The sequence below is a fragment of the Ictidomys tridecemlineatus genome, chromosome 8, assembly GCF_052094955.1.
Source record: "Ictidomys tridecemlineatus isolate mIctTri1 chromosome 8, mIctTri1.hap1, whole genome shotgun sequence".
NCBI classification, from domain to species: domain Eukaryota; kingdom Metazoa; phylum Chordata; class Mammalia; order Rodentia; family Sciuridae; genus Ictidomys; species Ictidomys tridecemlineatus.
The window spans coordinates 25,417,837-25,435,816 of NC_135484.1; the positions used below are offsets into that span (position 1 = coordinate 25,417,837).

At 35.6% G+C, this 17,980-nt stretch overlaps 1 protein-coding gene across 1 annotated transcript in view; it reads left to right on the plus strand.

Moving 5' to 3' along the window:
- The first annotated feature begins 2,620 nt into the window (after window positions 1–2,620).
- Txlnb (taxilin beta) overlaps window positions 2,621–17,980 on the plus strand; it is a 41,343-nt gene continuing 25,983 nt past the window's right edge. The window contains exons 1-4 of the mRNA XM_005329814.5: window positions 2,621–2,749; window positions 4,913–5,362; window positions 11,165–11,256; window positions 15,332–15,502. Of these exons, the coding sequence (XP_005329871.2) occupies window positions 4,927–5,362; window positions 11,165–11,256; window positions 15,332–15,502 (699 nt within the window). The 5' untranslated portion in view covers window positions 2,621–2,749; window positions 4,913–4,926. The remainder of the gene's footprint in view (window positions 2,750–4,912; window positions 5,363–11,164; window positions 11,257–15,331; window positions 15,503–17,980) is intronic.

The window sequence follows — 17,980 nt, forward strand, 5'->3', positions numbered from 1 at the left end:
GGTATTATCCTATAATATTTGCATTAAAATTAAAATGTTATTTTCAAAAAAATTAATTTATTCCTTACCATATCTAAAAGGCTTAGAAGTATAATTTGTGCTCTTTTAAGGTTGACTTCACAATACAACTCTGAGCTTTATTAATTTGTCTTCTTTATCAGCCTCCTCCAGATTTGGGGTTCCTATCAGGCCACAGATGTATTCTTAAGAGCTACAGTTTTGTACGTTTGTATTTATTGGAATTATAATTTAAATTTTATGAGCTTATTCTACATCATCTGAGTAGCTGCCATTTTGGTCGTACTCTGTTCAGGTTACTATAACAAAAATACCATGAGCAGGATGATTTATGAGCAATGGAAAATTATTTCTCGTAGTTCTAGAATCTGGGAAGTCCAAGGTCAAGGTGCAGGCAAATATAGTGTCTGGTGGGGGCCCACTTCCTCATAGATAGCCATCTTCTCACTGCAATCTCAGATGGGAGAAGAGGTGAGGGTTTGCTCTCTGAAGTTTTTTTTGTTTTGTTTTGTTTTTAGTTCTCTGACTTTTTTTTTATAAAAGCACTGATCCCTGTCATGAGGGCTTCAGTGAATTAGCCTTTGACCACCTCCCAAAGGACTCACCTCCTAATAGCATGACCTTGGGGAGACAAAAACATTCAGATGATAGCTAGTAGTAATTATATATTAGTGTCAATGAAGTCCAAATGATGATGACAAGTCATATGAATAAAACTTATGTAATCATTTAAATGGACTGGATTTTAAAAATTCCTTTTATTGCTATGACAATTTGCCAGAAATTTAGTGGCTTTAAAGCAAAACTCCAAAGGATTAGCAGTCATTACCATATTCACATTCGAAGTAGCAATTTGGGTTTAACAAAACATTATCTGTCATATAAAAGTAATTATGTCCATTTGAATCATAGTTTTGGTTTCATAGGGTTTTTAAACAATATGCATTTAAAAATACATATCATATAATAACTATAAGCACAAGAAGGGTATACCTGTTTTCATATTAGTACATATTGGTACAAATAATAATAATTTAATTCAATCACAGTCAGACATTAATCCTTTAAATTAATTTCAATATTATTTGTTATTTTGCTAAAATAATCTGTACATTACTTAAATTTGAGAAGCACTGGCTTATTATTTGTGTTTGTGTAGAGATCTGATTGGGTCAGTTGCCACAATTCCCTATGGAATGCCTCCACTTTGTGGTGTTCACAAGTACTCATTAACTTAGAAGGAAGTACTTTCTCCTTTAATCAATTTTAATTTACCAGTTTTATTATCAAATAATGCAGTAAGCAGCCTTGTTGTCATCACCATTGCAATTTCTTTATCTTAACCTCTGTTTATTAAGTTCATTCATCCATATAAAAAACTTGTGTCTCCCCTCATCTTAGAGAAGAAATAGGAAAAGTTTGAGAGTAGGATTTTTAAAATTCCTTTTATTGCTATGACAATTTTCCAGAAATTTAGTGGCTTTAAAGCAAAAAAAAATTATTATTTTATACTTTCTAGAGGTCCAAAATCTAAACAATTTCTGTCAGCAGGATTGCACACCTCTGGAGGGTCTAGGAGAGAATGCATTTCCTTGCCTTTTCCCACATTTGATTCTGACCCTCCTTAACTTATGAGGATATTGTGATTATAGTGGGCTTACCCAGACAACTCTGGATAATACTCTCATCTCAAGATCATTAATCATATCTGCAAAGGCCTTTTGCCATGTATTGTAACAATTACAGGTTGCAGAGATTAGGACATGGACGTCTCTGTGGTGGCATTATTCTGCCCTCCTACAAGGGACATTACTGTACCCACACTATCCCCAGAGCATAAACTCTTGATGGAGGCTTTGGAAAACAGTGGAAAACACATTCTCCAGAAACAGAAAGAAAAGCAGGGTAGACACAAATTAAGAGAAAGCCATTGTATGTTGGTGGGGAGGACAGTCATTTTCTGAGGAAGCATAAGTAACATTGATTGCTTGAAAAGTGTGGAAAATCTGCTATAAAGGGTGAAAGCAATCCACCATCAAGGAGCACATGGTGGAATGCTTCTCTTAGAATTCATCTGAAATGGGAACACAGTCACCAGAGGAAGATCTGAGATCGTTCCAATTTCCATGCACATCAAAGTTACACAAAACTCGGGGCCAAAACAGCCATCTAAATTTTTATTTCAAACTCTGCAAATATACCACTGACACCAGAATTCAGGTGGCTCTGACACTTCCTTTTTATTATGCCACTGTTTTTCTTTCTCCATGATTCTGTAAGAAACCTGACACTAATTAGGCTAACCCAAGAAGGAAAAAAAAAAAAAAATGATGACTCATAAACCACACTGGAGATAAACCAAGAAATAAGAAAAATTGATCTCTATTCAAAAGAATGACAATGGTGAAAAACTGCATTCATCAGGGGGCTAAGCAGGATTTGAATTTTTAAAAGAACAAAACATGGAGAGTCTGATAAGGTCTACCAGCTGCTCGTATTCTCTCTTACTATGTCATATGATGTTCATGTTCCCTGCCCCACCCCCTCCTGCTGCCTCCTTGTGCTTGTGGGCTGTGTGTGTTTATATGTGTGTGTGTGTGTGTGTGTGGTTTCTCTCAGCCTTGTAAGAATGCCACCCGCCTGCCTGCTCCTGCTGTTGCTGCGGCTCTGACTTGCTTTTTTGCTCCCTCTTTCCTCTCTCTTCTCTTCCTGCTTAGCTCCTTGCCTTCTGGTAAGTGTGACAAACACTCCCCCAGGCCCTGTGAGAAGATAGATGAGGGTGCGGTTTGTGGTGTTCCAAACTTGCAGCTTTGAGACTGCCAGTGAACTGTTGAAGAACTTTCCATTGTTGTATTTGAATAATTAAAATGTGTGGCTCAGGAAGGCATGGTGTGTGGGATAGTTTGCTGGGACTGCCTGTACAAGTGAAAAATTCTCAGAGGAGGGTGGGAGCCCATAAAGTTCATAGAAGATAAAATTTAGAAATAATTTCTTTGTTGTAAAATACATTACTATAAAAAGGATCATTTAAAAGTAATAAAATTTTTTGACTATGTTTTCACAAAGGCCTCTTTAGGGATTAAGTTGTCCTGTGGCTTACAATGACTCAAGTATTCTGTTTTAAAATACATATGGAATAGGAGTTTAAAGTTAAATATCCACAGAACTAAGTATTAAAAACCTCAATGACTATGGTATCTGGTAAATGAATAAATCAAATACAAACAAAACACTTGCATGTAGTTTAATCACAGTAAAATTATATGGACAGAGTTTTAAAGTAATTGCCTTAAACTTTGATTTGGTTTATTTTAGATTTATCTCATCCTAGAATAATCTCCCCAACACTTGAAATGCCACATATGGCTTTAAACTAGCTAATGTTTACTATTTCAATTGATTTAAAAATTATTTTCTTGGGTTTCAAGGATGAATTGCTAAATGCCATGATTCATTTTTAGAAGAACTTAAAATAGCTCTGGCTGGACAGCAGGTGCTATGTGTATCTCTCCAAGATTAGGAGGCACAAGTTATATATAGATGAATGTGCATCCTAAGTGGAGGTCAGGATAAAAAAAAAAATCCAGTGACAAGACAATGAAGCTGTTGGCTGCATAATTTGATAATCAAGTTGATAAATTAAATTGGTGAACTTGCTTCCTTCTAAGTTAATGTGTATTTGGTGAGAGCCATAGGTGGGTGGTAATGTCTGTACACTGAAATTTCCCCTCCCATTGTCATCCAAGCATTTGATGTCTACTCACCTAAGAATAGGAGAAGGAAGCTGTGCTGTTTAGAGAATAGTATGTTTTTGTTTTTATTTTCTTGCCAACAGAATAGCAAAACTTGTGAATTGTGAGAATCTTGCCATAGTTTTATACTGCTAATTATCATCTTCATTATTAAATATTATTTACAAATAAAAACACCACAGCTTAAAGGACTAAGTTAAATTTATTACAACCCTAAAAATAATAGTGGCCAGAATCTCTAGAATCTTCAGCCCACTCTTTCATGCCTGTTCCCGAACAGCCCATATTATATCTAAATTATTTTTCCAGTTCATCTCTTCCTTGTTTATCATGCACTGCTATTTCTTTAAAAATATTACATTTTCCTAGAGCTTCGTGACTTAGTAAATAATGATTTATTTTCTTCTTTAAAAAAAAAGTCAAATTTTTAGAGTGGAATAAGAGGAAATTGCAGAAATGTAAGAAATTAACAATATAGGCATTATTATGTTTCCATATTATTTGGTTTAGGTATACCTTCCCTCGTTCCCTGTCTTATTCCAAAAGCAATGCTAGTTTGATCCTCCAAAAGTGTTTTGTTGATTGATAACTGCATGCTGCTCATCTGGGAAAAAGCATATACTAGAAAACCAAGAAATATCTCCTATAGTAGCATAGTGATGCATTTACATCAAAGCATACTAATCAAATCTTGACTTACAAATCAAAATAGAGTTTAAGGATATTATTATTATGAATGATTTTAATAAGAACAATGGCTCTTGACAATTTTAAGTTTGAAGGAAAACATATATATCCTGTATCTTCAATGATTGTAACTCTATACAGAATTATATAAGAAAATCATGATACAAATTTGCCTAAGCAAAATGTCAAATAATACAAAAATCAACAGCACAAATTAATCAGTTAATATCAATAATAAGGGATGCTATAGAAAACAAAAAATATGTGGGTAATGTAACTTGATTTGAAAAAGGGCTTCCCATTGTTTCTACTTTACTAATTGTGATATCAATAGTTTATTAAAGTACAGTCATTAAATCTTAGAAAACATATTAATTGGTACCTATTTGGGAAGTATCCTGCCCATTAATATGTAACTGGATTAATAAGTAAAACCTAACTGTCCTTACCACTAGACACTACTTCCAGTATGGAGACTAATCACTCTGAACAGCTCTCAACTGAAGAGTCAATTCTGCCAGGAGACAGTTCATCATCACCTAATCAAAATGGCCTGGGGAAGCAAAATGGTCAGGATTCCTCAACCTCGCTCCAAGAACCAGAGCAGACAACAAGTGTGCACCCTGTAAAGGGAGCTCAGGATATCTCCGAAGAGTTGAATCGACAACTGGAAGACATTATTAACTTGTATGGATCTGCTGCCAGTACAATAGGAAAAGAAGGCTCTGCCAAAACACAGGAGCATCCTGAAAATGCAGAGGCACCTGACAATGAGGATGGGGACTGTGAGGAAACCAATGAAGAGGCCGAAAGAGAACCCCTTGCTTCTGAAGAACCATCCATAGTCAAAGAACCTGTTGGCAATAAAGAGCAAAAATTGGAAAAGAAAATCCTAAAAGGATTAGGCAAGTACTTATTTTCTAATACATGACTTTTATTTATTCCTAAAACAGGGTACTTCCTCCAACCTTTATTAAAAGCCACATCTCATATTTGGATTACCAGAATACCTTCCATCAGAGTTTCCTAAAGTTTCTAGTCACTTCCCTTCAATAGAGCACAAGTAAATTTTCAACACATTACATATCTACTCTCTGTCTCAATGGCTTCCTGTTGCTTGCAGGGAGAAAACCAAAATTTATAACAGATTTTTTTGAGGCCCTAATTGTCTAACCCCAAGCAGTCCCAGCTTTACCTCACAGACCTCTGCTCCTTTTCAGCATCCTCTACCTGAATATTGTGACCCTGTTACCACTCTCCCTGCAATCATTCTGATCTTCTCTTTCAAAGAATTGAATGCCATGTTCTATTCCCCAAGGGACTGTACATTTCCCAATTTTATTTACCTAAAAATCTCTACACATTCCTCACTGCCACCCCAATTCAGCCATTTGGACACTTGACTCGTACTCATCATTCAATTCACCACTAAAATGGCATTTCCTTAGCCAAACACTAGATAATTCTTAACTGTTTTGGGTCTTTACAGTACTATGTATCTTTCCATCATAGCTTTCATTGGTATTTGAAATGATTTTTTAAATTATCTGCTTAATGTATTTCCTCCTTACTAGATCTTTGTCTCAAAAGCAGTGTCTCAAGAGGGTGTATGTGTATTTGATGTCACTGGATGCATATTCCATAGAACAGAGGATGACACATTTTAAGTTCAATAGATATTTGTTATAAGAATGAATGAATGAATGAATGAGAAAGAAATTGTTTAAAGCAAAACTAGTGGAGTCTAGATATAAGCAAAATATTAAAATATAGATAGGTTTGTATATACAATGAGTGTCAATTAGATCACTTAGTAGTATGTGTTCCATTATTATATAAAATATTTCTCACTGCATAGAATTCACCAGAAATGTTATCAATTGCATTTGTCAACAACTGCAGAAAATATATACTTGAACTCTTATTAATTCTTTTGTTCAATGAATATTTATTTCTTAATGCCTGGTCTTTATGAGGCACAGTGAGAGGTACACAAAAATATATAAGCCATGGACTTTTAGTCAAGGATATTTAGGTATAGAGAGGAAAGCAGATATGTAGACTAATTGTTACATAGGAGAAGTGCAAAATCAGGGAAAGGAAATATTTTTTGAAGAGCACAAAGGATTGATAGTACCTAAGATAGCTGTGAAAGAAGAATAAGAATGCTAATTTTATAGCTATGTACTGAAAGAATGTTACTGCACATGGAAAGTCCCTCTTCCTGTCTTCCCTGGAACACTTCCTACAAATGCCACCTCTTATGCCGTGCCCAGGTAGAATTAGCCTCACTTTCCTTAATTTACCACTAATCTGCAGCAATTATTTGCTTATTTTTTTTTAAAAGAGAGAGAGAGAGAATTTTTTAATATTTATTTTTTAGTTTTCAGCGGACACAACATCTTTGTTTTTGTATGTGATGCTGAGGATCAAACCCGGGACACACGCATGCCAGGCGAGCGTGCTACTGCTTGAGCCACATCCCCAGCCCCAATTATTTGCTTATATATCTGCCTTCTATACTAGATGGATAACCTATCAATAAAAGTGATGACATCTTATTCATTTCTAGAAGATAGTGTGTACAGAGTAAAAGGATACAGACACTGGAGTTAGAAATGGGTTCAAACTGCAATAACAAATTATTATCTGCAAACTTAAAAGTAAATCTCCATTGCAGTGGGATCTCCTTGATGATTGAACTCATTGTTGCAAAGCTTTCAAGAAATGCTAAAAGATACATTCTAATGACAGACTTGATCCACTCACCATAAAGATGAAAAGTATCCAGAAAAATACCAAAGAAAAAGAAACAAACAAACAAACAAACAAAAAGATTCCCCATTATATGGTACTATGTTAAAGTTTCCACAAGTGTCTTGTTAATATCTAAAGTATCCCCCATTCTTCCTCACCCCACCCTTCAGGGTCATAGTGATTTAGTAATCATTTCTTTGACAACCTTACATGGACTGCAAAAGTACCACAAAATAATAAGATTAAGACAATCATAATATATAATATACCTTCTAATACTTTGGTTATAACTGACTGACTAGGAAGTCATAGGTTTGAAGTATAAACCTGGGAGAAAAACAAAGCTGATACACAGGTCCATTCTGAGCTCAGAATCCATCTAGTCAACAAATTTTATACACAGGGAAATTAAAATGCAGAGAGTTTAAGAGTCTGACAAAAAAAAAAGTTACTCTAGGACTAAACTCAGAATCCATTGAGTTAACCCACTAATCTTATAAACAAGAAAATTGAGGGTATAAAAAATGCAAAGAAAGGTTGCTCAACAATGACAGAGTCAGTTTTAGAACTCATGTCTCCTCTTTTTAGTCCAGTGTGAATTTAACTAGATTATCCTTCCTATTCTCTAGTTATATGAAGCTTATTTCCTTGAAAAGATATGCATAGATGCTCAGTAATTATTTGTCTTACATATGTTATTTTAAAAATTATATTATTAGGGACAATTAATATTGAAATGTCAATTTGGGTCTAACATTGAAAGAATGTTTATAATATTACTGTTGTAAGTTTTGATCACAACATATGGAAACCAGGAAGAGGATACAAAGGCACACAAATATGTATTTAAGACAAAATTTTGGTCCCAAAGATCAAAAAAATAATTTTGGAAAAGACAAAACATAGTTTTGGAAGTTTGAATACATCAAATCTACATAAGTTGACCACTATATTTAGTATAAACAATCATTACTATGCTAGAAGTTCAGGAAAAATTCTGACCCACATTGCTACAGCTGGTTCAGTTGTCTTAATTTAAGATTTTTAATTTCTTTGATGTGAAAATAATACCTTCAGATTCCAGTACAACTGTGCCAGTGACCACAGCCACATGTGACACTCTAGCTGCACAGGTGGTTCAACTTTCATGTAGACTTCTATCCAACCTAGCATTTTCTTTGTTAGGATTTTCCTGCTCTTTAATTTTAATTTTTATGTTTCCTCTTGGTGCATATTAATTACATAGAATAGTGGGTTTTATTGTGGCAAAACAGAGCCTTTTGCAGTGTGGTAGCCATATGCCTTCCCCAGCTGTAATGGGGAAGAAGTAAAGCTTGCTGTGGAATGACACATCAAAGAGGAGGCAGGTGATCCCCCTCCTTATACGATGTTTCACAGTCAAGTCAGTTGTTTTTGCCCTGTATCTAACTGTGTCAGCAAATGACCCTGTTTCCATGGGAATGTAATTATAGCTTTTCTTAGAGGATAAGCAATTCTCTAGCTATTCCCCTCTTCCTCAAACAAAAGCCTAGTCAAACAAAAACAATTCAAGTTTAAAACCTAAAGTCTCTGATGTCACAAATTTATAAATTGGACACGTACTCTATCTCAAATTTGTTGAATTTTTTGTTTTGTTAAAGGTGTATTTGTTTTTTCAAAGGTGTATTGATATATCTGAATGTTAACCTTCTATACAAAATAATGACTTTTAGAGCAGAAAGGACCTTAATGAATACAAAGGTTAAATAAACAATATTAACAATAGACTGTCTGTACAGCTACTGAAAACAAAACCTAAGGAGAGAGATTCTTAATTGGGGAGACAGAACCATTGGACTCACTCAATTGTTTCTAACTCCACCAAATAAAACAAGTAATGATTTCATATGTCAGTACTCAAAATGAGAGGTGTCCCAGCATACACTGAAAGTCACAGGTGAGAATAAGACCCGTCTTTCCTCTAGTTGTAGTATTCACATGATACCAGTGTGAGATAGTTGGCTTTGTTTTATCCTATTATTATCAATGTTTACTGAGCACTTGCCATTGGCCAAACACTGCTAGGCCTGATCCACTGTAATCACTTGCCTTTAATGAGTAACAATAACCCGGAGAGTAGTTGTTCAATTTCCTGGTCTCAAGTCAAGGTGCAGATCATCCCAGATGCTAGAGGAGTAACTGAAATCATGCATCCAGTAAGGGTGAGGCAGCAGTGACTATCAATTGCAAAGGAAAGCATCATGCCACAGGCTATAAATGAGGAGATGAGAGGCCCCACTCACGCACACCTTCTCCCTTGTCTTAGGCTGTGTCTCTAATCTGAATTATTTCACTGGGCAAAGACAGATAAAACCTAATGGCTGGGAATGAGGTCATTTTTCTTTATTTCAAAAGAATTTTCTTTTATTTCTCTGGGTTTCCCTAGAATCCAAATTCCCCATTGCAGTACAGTGAGTGATTTAGAACAAGAAGAGTAACCTTGGATTCAAGCCTTGGTCATGCCAGCACTAATTATATAACTTTGTTTTTTTTTTTCTGAGTCTTAGATACTTTATCTGTAAAAGTAAACCAGTTAGTCTGGATAGTCTTTGAAGTTTCTTCTAGACCTAAAATTCTTAAATTTCATGTAAGGTTGCCAGATTAAGTAAATAAAAATAAAATATGCCCAGTAAACTTTGAATTTCAGGTTAACAGTTAATAATTTTTTAGTACATATTCCATGCCCATAGTTCCTCTAGGCAACCATAATTCCATCACACATTTGCCTGTTCGGTATGGAAGCAGATATTCTAGCCAAGATGAAATGTCGGTTCTTGAGGAATAGGTTGTCAAAATTGGTTAACATTCTAGTGTGAATTTGTGTCAGAAACATGGGCTCTATTGGATGGTTTGACCACCCCACTTTGAAAACCCTGAGAATCCCTGTTAAATAATCATGGACAGATTAGTTTTAAAATGTAGCACCAAGTCCAATTGTGAGCAGAAAATGAAACTGCCATCAGAGATTAATAAGGCCTGGGTGGGGCAAAGGAAGCCCTGAGAAGCCCAAGTCCAGAATCATGGAGCAAAAAAAGAACTGTGGAAAAGTTCTTCCATGTTTCGAATGTTTTCCTTCTATATTGATCTTATTCTGTTTGGTGGGATATATGATTAGAGTTTACATTATATATGATAGAATATATGATCATAGAACAGGTTTGTGAGCAAATAGAGGAGAAAGGGATACTAAAAGAATATGGACGGGGATCAGTAAATGAGCACACTACACTGTCAAGTTTCTCTGCTTTTAATTTTAATTTTAGCAATTCCATGTGTTGATACTGGCCTTTTTATGCTAACCAGGAATTTTGACTTGTTGTTTTGCTTCTTATGAAAGTAGGAAAATAGGTGATTTATTCTTTCATAAGTCAGTATTTTGATACATAATGTGTCTTTTGAATATTAAGAATACAAGGCAGAAAGTAACAAGAATGAATTCTTAAGATGAAAATTTGGGCATTATTCTTACAGCAAACATTGAGAGTTTACCATGACATGAACTTGTAGCACGAATTTTTCATAAACTTCTCAGCTAATCATAATCCTCACTCTATGAGGTAGGTGTCATCCTTTTGTATAGGAAAAGGAGGCTGAGGCAGGAGGATCATGAGTTCAAGCCAGCCTCAGCAATAGTGGGCACTAAGCAACTGAGTGAGACCCTCTATCTAAATAAAACCCAAAATAGGGCTGGGGATGTAGCTCAGTAGTCAAGTGCTCTTGAGTTTAATCCCCAATATCTCCCCCCCACCCAAGAAAGAAAGAAAATTGTATCTGAGGTTTAGAAAGGTTAGTAACTTGGTCAATGTTGGTAGTAACTTGCAAGTAACCAATCTGAGATACCAGTCCATATTAACTAACTACAAGCTCAACACTTATTTTTTAAGTAACACTCCTCTATGCCCTTTTTTAAGGCAAAGAAGCCAACTTGCTAATGCAAAATCTGAACAAGCTACAGACACCTGAAGAAAAGCTTGATTTTTTACTCAAGAAGTATGCTGAATTGGTAAGATCTTTGATTGGCTCTTTTTTTTTTTTGATCAGCAATATCAAAACTAAAATTCATAAAAGAATTTTTTAGGGAAAAGAAAAATTGATAAATAACAGTAAAAAAGAAAAAGGATAGAATCAGAATCTACCTTCACCTATGTGCATAATTTTGGGAATGAGAGAAAAGTACAGGTAATTGAAAATCATGGATATTTTTAAGTTCTTTTAAACTTTAGAATAAAGCAGAAATATACTCAACATAAGGATAATTAAATCTTAAACTATTATTCAGTCATATCTCCAAGGAACAAAGGAAGGAAGGCAGAGAGTTGAATTAATGCTACCCCTCAGTTTATGGCACACTCTTGTCTGGTATGGCTCATTTCTCTATTTCTCCTTCTTCTCTCCTCCCCTACAATAGCAAAGTAATCGTTCCATGAGAATTGTTCTGTGCCTACTTCCAGGTCCTCCCCTGGCAGCCTTCCTCTCAACAGGGCCCCAGAATCAAGGGAAGCCAAACCAAGTTATATAAGAGTTGTTGAATGGGCATCTTCTTCTCAGGCTTTAAAACTGGCCAATAAGAGAAAAGAGGAGGGCTCAGTGAGGGCAATATCTCTAGTTTCAATAAGAAACTAGAAAGAAATAGATTCCGGCTGCCCCTTCAACTTATCTACTCATACCAAGGCCATTCTTGTTTGGTTTCTAGAGCTCCATTCTGTACTTGGCTTTACTGGATTGAATTCTGAATCAGCACAGGATGTCACTTACAGTGCTGCATTACCACAGTAGTGTATTGGAGAAGAATCACTTCTCCAGCCTGACCAAGATTCCTCCACGAGTCAGGGTTGTTCACCTTGGCCCCAACGACCACCTGAACCCACTCATCTTCCTAGTCAAGCAGTCATCTCCGCAGAGGTTATTTGCTAGGAAATCTAACTCAATTCAAACCTTAATTACTATACTTTGGCATTTGTTTATTCTCCTATAACAAACTTTAAAACTCCAAATATCATTCCCAGAAAAAGTGAGTAAGGAAAAAATTTGCTCTCCAAAATTCATTACATTTCTTTTTCAGGATGGAAAAAACATGAAGAATTTTAATTTTTTACTTGGAGAAGAGAGCCTATTTCCTTGCTCATTAATTTGGATATTAATGTAGAAAACATCTGAAATATCATTGTTAACATGGAATAAATCATAAATTTCAAAGCTCTGAATCAAACTGACACTTTAGTTCACTCATCCTTTTAGCCTGAATCCTGTAATATTATCCACCATTGTATTCATTAATAAATAAGGGTAAGTTCATTAATAAATAAGGACACATGACTAAATTAAGAAATGGCCTAAGAAAAACAGTTTCTGCAAGTTTTTTTTTTAACTTTTAGGTAGTTAAAACAACATCATCAAAGCAATTCTAATTTAGCATTTGGTATTAATTTTACTTTTTTAAAAGAGAGATTGCAGATAAAATTCTATATGCCTGTTACGATTGTACAAAAAAACCATGCTTAGGTGCATTGTTAAATCACAAAACCCAACATTTAGCTAAGGTTGACTTAGTTGCAATATGTTTACTTTCATTTATTAAGAAGTTCCATGCATTCATATGCATTCACATAAATCTGAATTATTTCACTAAAATTATCCACATACTAATTTTTTAAAAAGATCAGAAAGTTAAGAGATTTTATATTAAAAAGAAGTTTCACTTAGATCAAAGTAAAATATATTTAAATTTTAGATTTGTATGATCTTGCAGTATAACTAAAATGGTAAATAGTCAATGAGTGAGCACAAATCATCTCTTTTCCAGCTTAAAAAATACATCCAGGGTACCTTCCTTCTGACACTCACATAAAGCTGCATAGGACAGTGTTCTCCAAATGGGAAGTTTTGTCCATCAAGGGACAACAGGCATCTGTCTGAATATAGACTTGAAAGTCAAAGTGGGATGGAATTATTAGCATATAGTGCACAGGGGCCAAGGATGGTACTAAACCACTTACAATGGACAAGATATTGCCCAATAAAAAATTATGTGGATCATTGTGTCAATAGTGATGAAGCTGAGAAGCCCTGTAATATGATTTAAACTTTAAAAGGTAGTCTAAATCATAATGGTGTTAACAATAATAACAATATATAAGTTTAAAGGAAGAATATGTCATTTAAAATTTAAATATAAGCATGAGAAATTTCACCACTGTCTAATAACGATGGTGTGACCTGAAAGAACAACATCTATTCTGTAAACAGAAGTTTAGCATGAGAAACATAATAGAAGATCACTGCCTTTCCAAGGCGGCAATCAGTATTTTTAGTAGCATGGCTCTTGTGTTTTTCCAATGCTAATTCCCACTACTAAGTAGAAATTGCACATGAGTATGAAGGTAGAATATCAAATACACATATCTTTGGCTTAACTGAGGGTTTATATATAGTTATTTCAATGTAGGAGGAGAAAGGGAGGAAAAATCAAAATGTAAACCGAAGAAATTGTGATAGAGTGCTGTTCATGTAGCTCAGAAAACACAAATGTCTTTTCAAAAGAGGTAAACTGAGGCACAGATTATGGCTTGTGTGAAATTTGTACCCATTTGTGTCAAGCTCTTTGAGACAGCAGGAACAGCTGGGGTCTAGAAGCACCAAGGACTCTCCAGGGCTTTTCCTTTCTGCTAGCCAACAAGGTCATTATTAGGACTAGTACCTTCCTAGCTTAAACTCTATTCAGACTCTAAGAGAACTGAGTCTAAGTAAGCAATGATCTTTAGAAAAAGGGATGCTGCTTCAACATGACCACACCAATGGTCAGTTTCAGATTGACATTCCTAGAATCCTCCTAGAATCTGCTAGTCAGTCTCTCTCTCTCTCTCTCTCTCTCTCTCTCTCTCTCTCTCTCTCTCTCTCTCTCTCTCTGTCTCTCTTTGGTGCTGGGGATTGAACCTAGGGCCTTGTGCTTGTGAGACAAGCCCTCAACCAATTGCGCTCATCTCTCTCTGGTAGCTTGTAGAGTTTGGACCCCATACTCCTCCACTGAGATAGGATTCCAAAATAATGCTTCCAGATTTTGCAAATAAAAATTCAGTGCACACAGTTAAATTTACATTTCATTTGTAACATTTTTTGGGGGGGGGGCAAAAGTGTATGCCACCAGTTTTTGGGATATATTTACACTAAAAATTTATTCCTTATTCATCTGAAATTTAAATGTAACTGAGTGTCCTATATTTCACCTGTCAACCTATCTAAAATTTTACCATTCCAAGATGAAAAGAACAGGGGAAAACTGGTTTCATTTCACAAGCCACTCCTGGTAGTTTAGTTGTAGTTTCTAGAGGGGCGTGAGAAGAGCTTACCTGGGTTGGCAAATAACACGCACCATGATGTGTTTTCCGCAGGCATGGAGTCGGTGAGCAGGGATGGGTGGGGAGCAGGGTAAATTACAGAAACTTGCCTTTCATGCTGTTGAGCTGTGCACTGGCTATTCCCAATGCTATGGTGGAAAACTGTCAGTCCTTAGGTGGTTGAGGGATACTTTCTATTCTCCTCCTTCCTACACTCAAAGTCCAAAGTTATAAAGAAGACAACTTTATCTTCTACTTACCAGAAGACTACTTTTCTCTTTCCTATTTTAAAAATAGCACTGGAAGTTTGTTTTGTGAAAAACAAAACATAATCCAAGCAGACAAACTGTTGACCATTGTACGAATGCAGGTTTTGCTATGAATTCTGCCAGTTTCCAGATTCTGAGATATGTCTTTCTATCTTGTCTCTGGCATCACTAAATAAACTCAAAAATATTTTTAGACCTACCAAAAAAATTCAAAGTAAAAAGATACTACTAATTATAATGTAAAACATAAATATGCTCTAAAAACTATATCTACAAATATTACAGAGGCAACATTTGTGAAGTTCATGTGTTTCCAGAGGGACAGATAATAGCAAAAAAAAAAAAAAAAAGAAAAGAAAAAAAAGTTTCTGAACAACAACAGAATGGTCTCTAGATTTTATCCTTTTCTATCAACTGCAAAGCATTCCTACCCAGTTTCTATTATTGTCTTTCTCATGCGTATCCCCATGCCTAGCTGGATGAACATCGCACAGAGCAAAAGAAGTTAAAGGTCCTACAAAAGAAACAGATGCAAATCCAGAAAGAAAAGGACCAATTACAAAGCGAACACAGCAGAGCTATCCTGGCTCGGAGCAAACTGGAGAGTCTGTGCCGAGAGCTGCAGAGACACAATAAGACACTGAAGGTATGTGTCACACTGGCTTAGGGGAAAAAAAACAAAGAATGACACACTTTCTTGCAGGCTATATTGACATGGGCAGTTACTACTACTTGTGAAAAGAGCATGAGTCTTAGAATCAGAGCAGTATGTTCAAATACTGGCTCTGCCATTTGATCACTTATGACCTCCAATAAGTTATTTTACCTCCCTGTGCTTGTTTCCTCATCCATAAAATGGTGATTATCCCAGCTTCACCATGTGTTTGGGGAAAAATTACATCTTATGTGTGTGGCACTCACAGATGTAACACAGTGCAGACCCTTAATAAGTGCTATTTCCCTTACCTTCTTATTTGGTTGAGTATTTTTTTGTTGATATTGTTTTATTTTGTTTTGTTTTGGGGGGGTAGTCCTAGATTACTTTAAAATATTTGTAAAAATTCTTCATTTTATTTTATAATGAATTCTGCATGACATGAGAAATAGACACAAATCTAGTTGATACAATAAAGTGAGATTGAGAGCCAAAATGTCAACTGAGAAAAGAAGATACTTGGAAAAATGCTGAGGCTCTCTGGATTTAATTATTCAATCTCAAAATAATAGACTGATTGCTTTCCTCAGACTTCATGGGTTTCAATAATTACAGCATAAGCCCCTAGCAGTGTGATTAATTCGATTATGTGCAGACACTTCCTCCATTCAATAAAACACGATGCAGGGCTCTCACGATGATAGTATGGTCTGTACCCACATTTCCCTTTCCAGAGGAAAATCCCAAAGCAGTTAACAAATGGTAATTAATTAGACACTAATGTTCCTGTGAGGTAGTTATTATTAAGTGTATTTAAAAGGAGATACCTTAAGAACTAAAGACATAAAAATCCTTGTTTAGTTTGCACTATGAGTTGGGGGTGGGGGAAGGAAAGACTAGTTGTTCTGTGTACTCCAAATTGTTTTTGATACCTGGAAATGGAAGTCCAGTGTGATGAACTCTTAACTCTCAAATGACAAGTCTGAGGAGATGAGCTTCTGGCATCTTTTCAATGATTGAACTAGGACTATCAGAAACCTAAAATAGATGGGGGCCTGGAGATGGGAACATTATCCTAGGTTTGATCAGCTTTTTCATTGCTGTGACTAAAACACCTGACAAAAACAATTGTAGAGGAGGGTAAACTTTATTTGGGAGCTCACAACTTCAGAGGTCTCAGTCCATAGGAGGCTGGCTCCATTCCTCAGGGCTCAAGGTAAGACAGCACTGCATGCCAGATGAATGTGGCAGAGGAAAGCAACTTACATGATGATCAGGAAGCAGAGAGAGACTCCACTCACCAGACACAAAATATATCCCTCAAAGGTACACCCCCTGCCAATAACCCACTTACTCCAGCCACTCCCCACCTGCCTGCAGTTACCACTCAGTTAATCCCATCAGGGGACTAATTCACAGATTGGGTTAAGAATCTCACAATCATTCTCCTCTAAATCTTCTGTAGTTCAGCTAAAGTGCCTGGGTTCAATCCCTAGTTCTAGGGAAAAAAAATACTGCAAAAAGGTATAATTAAACCTCTTCTTGCATTGTCTTACACATGAGCTTTTGGAGGACACTTTATATCCAAACCATAACCATCTTCAAGTCAATATATGTATTCCAGTGATAGTATTCTGTGTTGACATTAATTCTTCCAATTTACGGTACAATTATGAAATGAGGAGATACAACTAAATCAGATAAGGTGAAGAAACGTATCAAGAAAGAGATTAAAAGAGAGAATTATCTGGCTTGGACCCTCTGGGGAACAATCAAAGGCAGAATGAAAGAATAACAGAAACCCCTAGAGGAATGCCTGCACACCCTCCGTCATGGTTTACAATCATGGACAATAAAATTACATACTTTTATTATGCCAGGAATTGTGCTAAGTGTTGTATGTCTGTTCTTTTATTTGATCTTCACCAATAATGCTGTGAAAGTTAATATCTCCACTGAGGAAGAAAACTGAGACTCAGCAATCCAAATCAGTTGTCCAAGGTCATGAATATTTTCAGTGCCAAAATCAGGATGCAGATTCAAAATATTTTCTAACTTCCCTTCCGACTTTTTCTTTAACCTCTAGGTTACTTACAAGTATTGTTTAATTTATATAGCCCATCATACTGTCTATCTTGATGAACATACTATGAGTATTGAATGTTAATATAGCATTCCTTAGGTAACCATTAAGTTTAGGTCATTTATGTCTTTTCTGAATTATTGTCCCATTGCTGAGCAATAGTTGTCAAAAATCTACTCTGTGGAATTGTCTTCTGCTTTTAACTTTATTCTTTCTTTATGTGTCTCAAAGAATTATATTAGATATATACACTTTTATGAATATTTTGTCTCCTTGATGAATTGACCACTTTAACATTAGAAAATGTCCTTTGGTAATAATCTTCATCTTGATATTTATATTATCTGATATCAATATAGCCACTCAGGTGTTCTTTAATTGTTTTC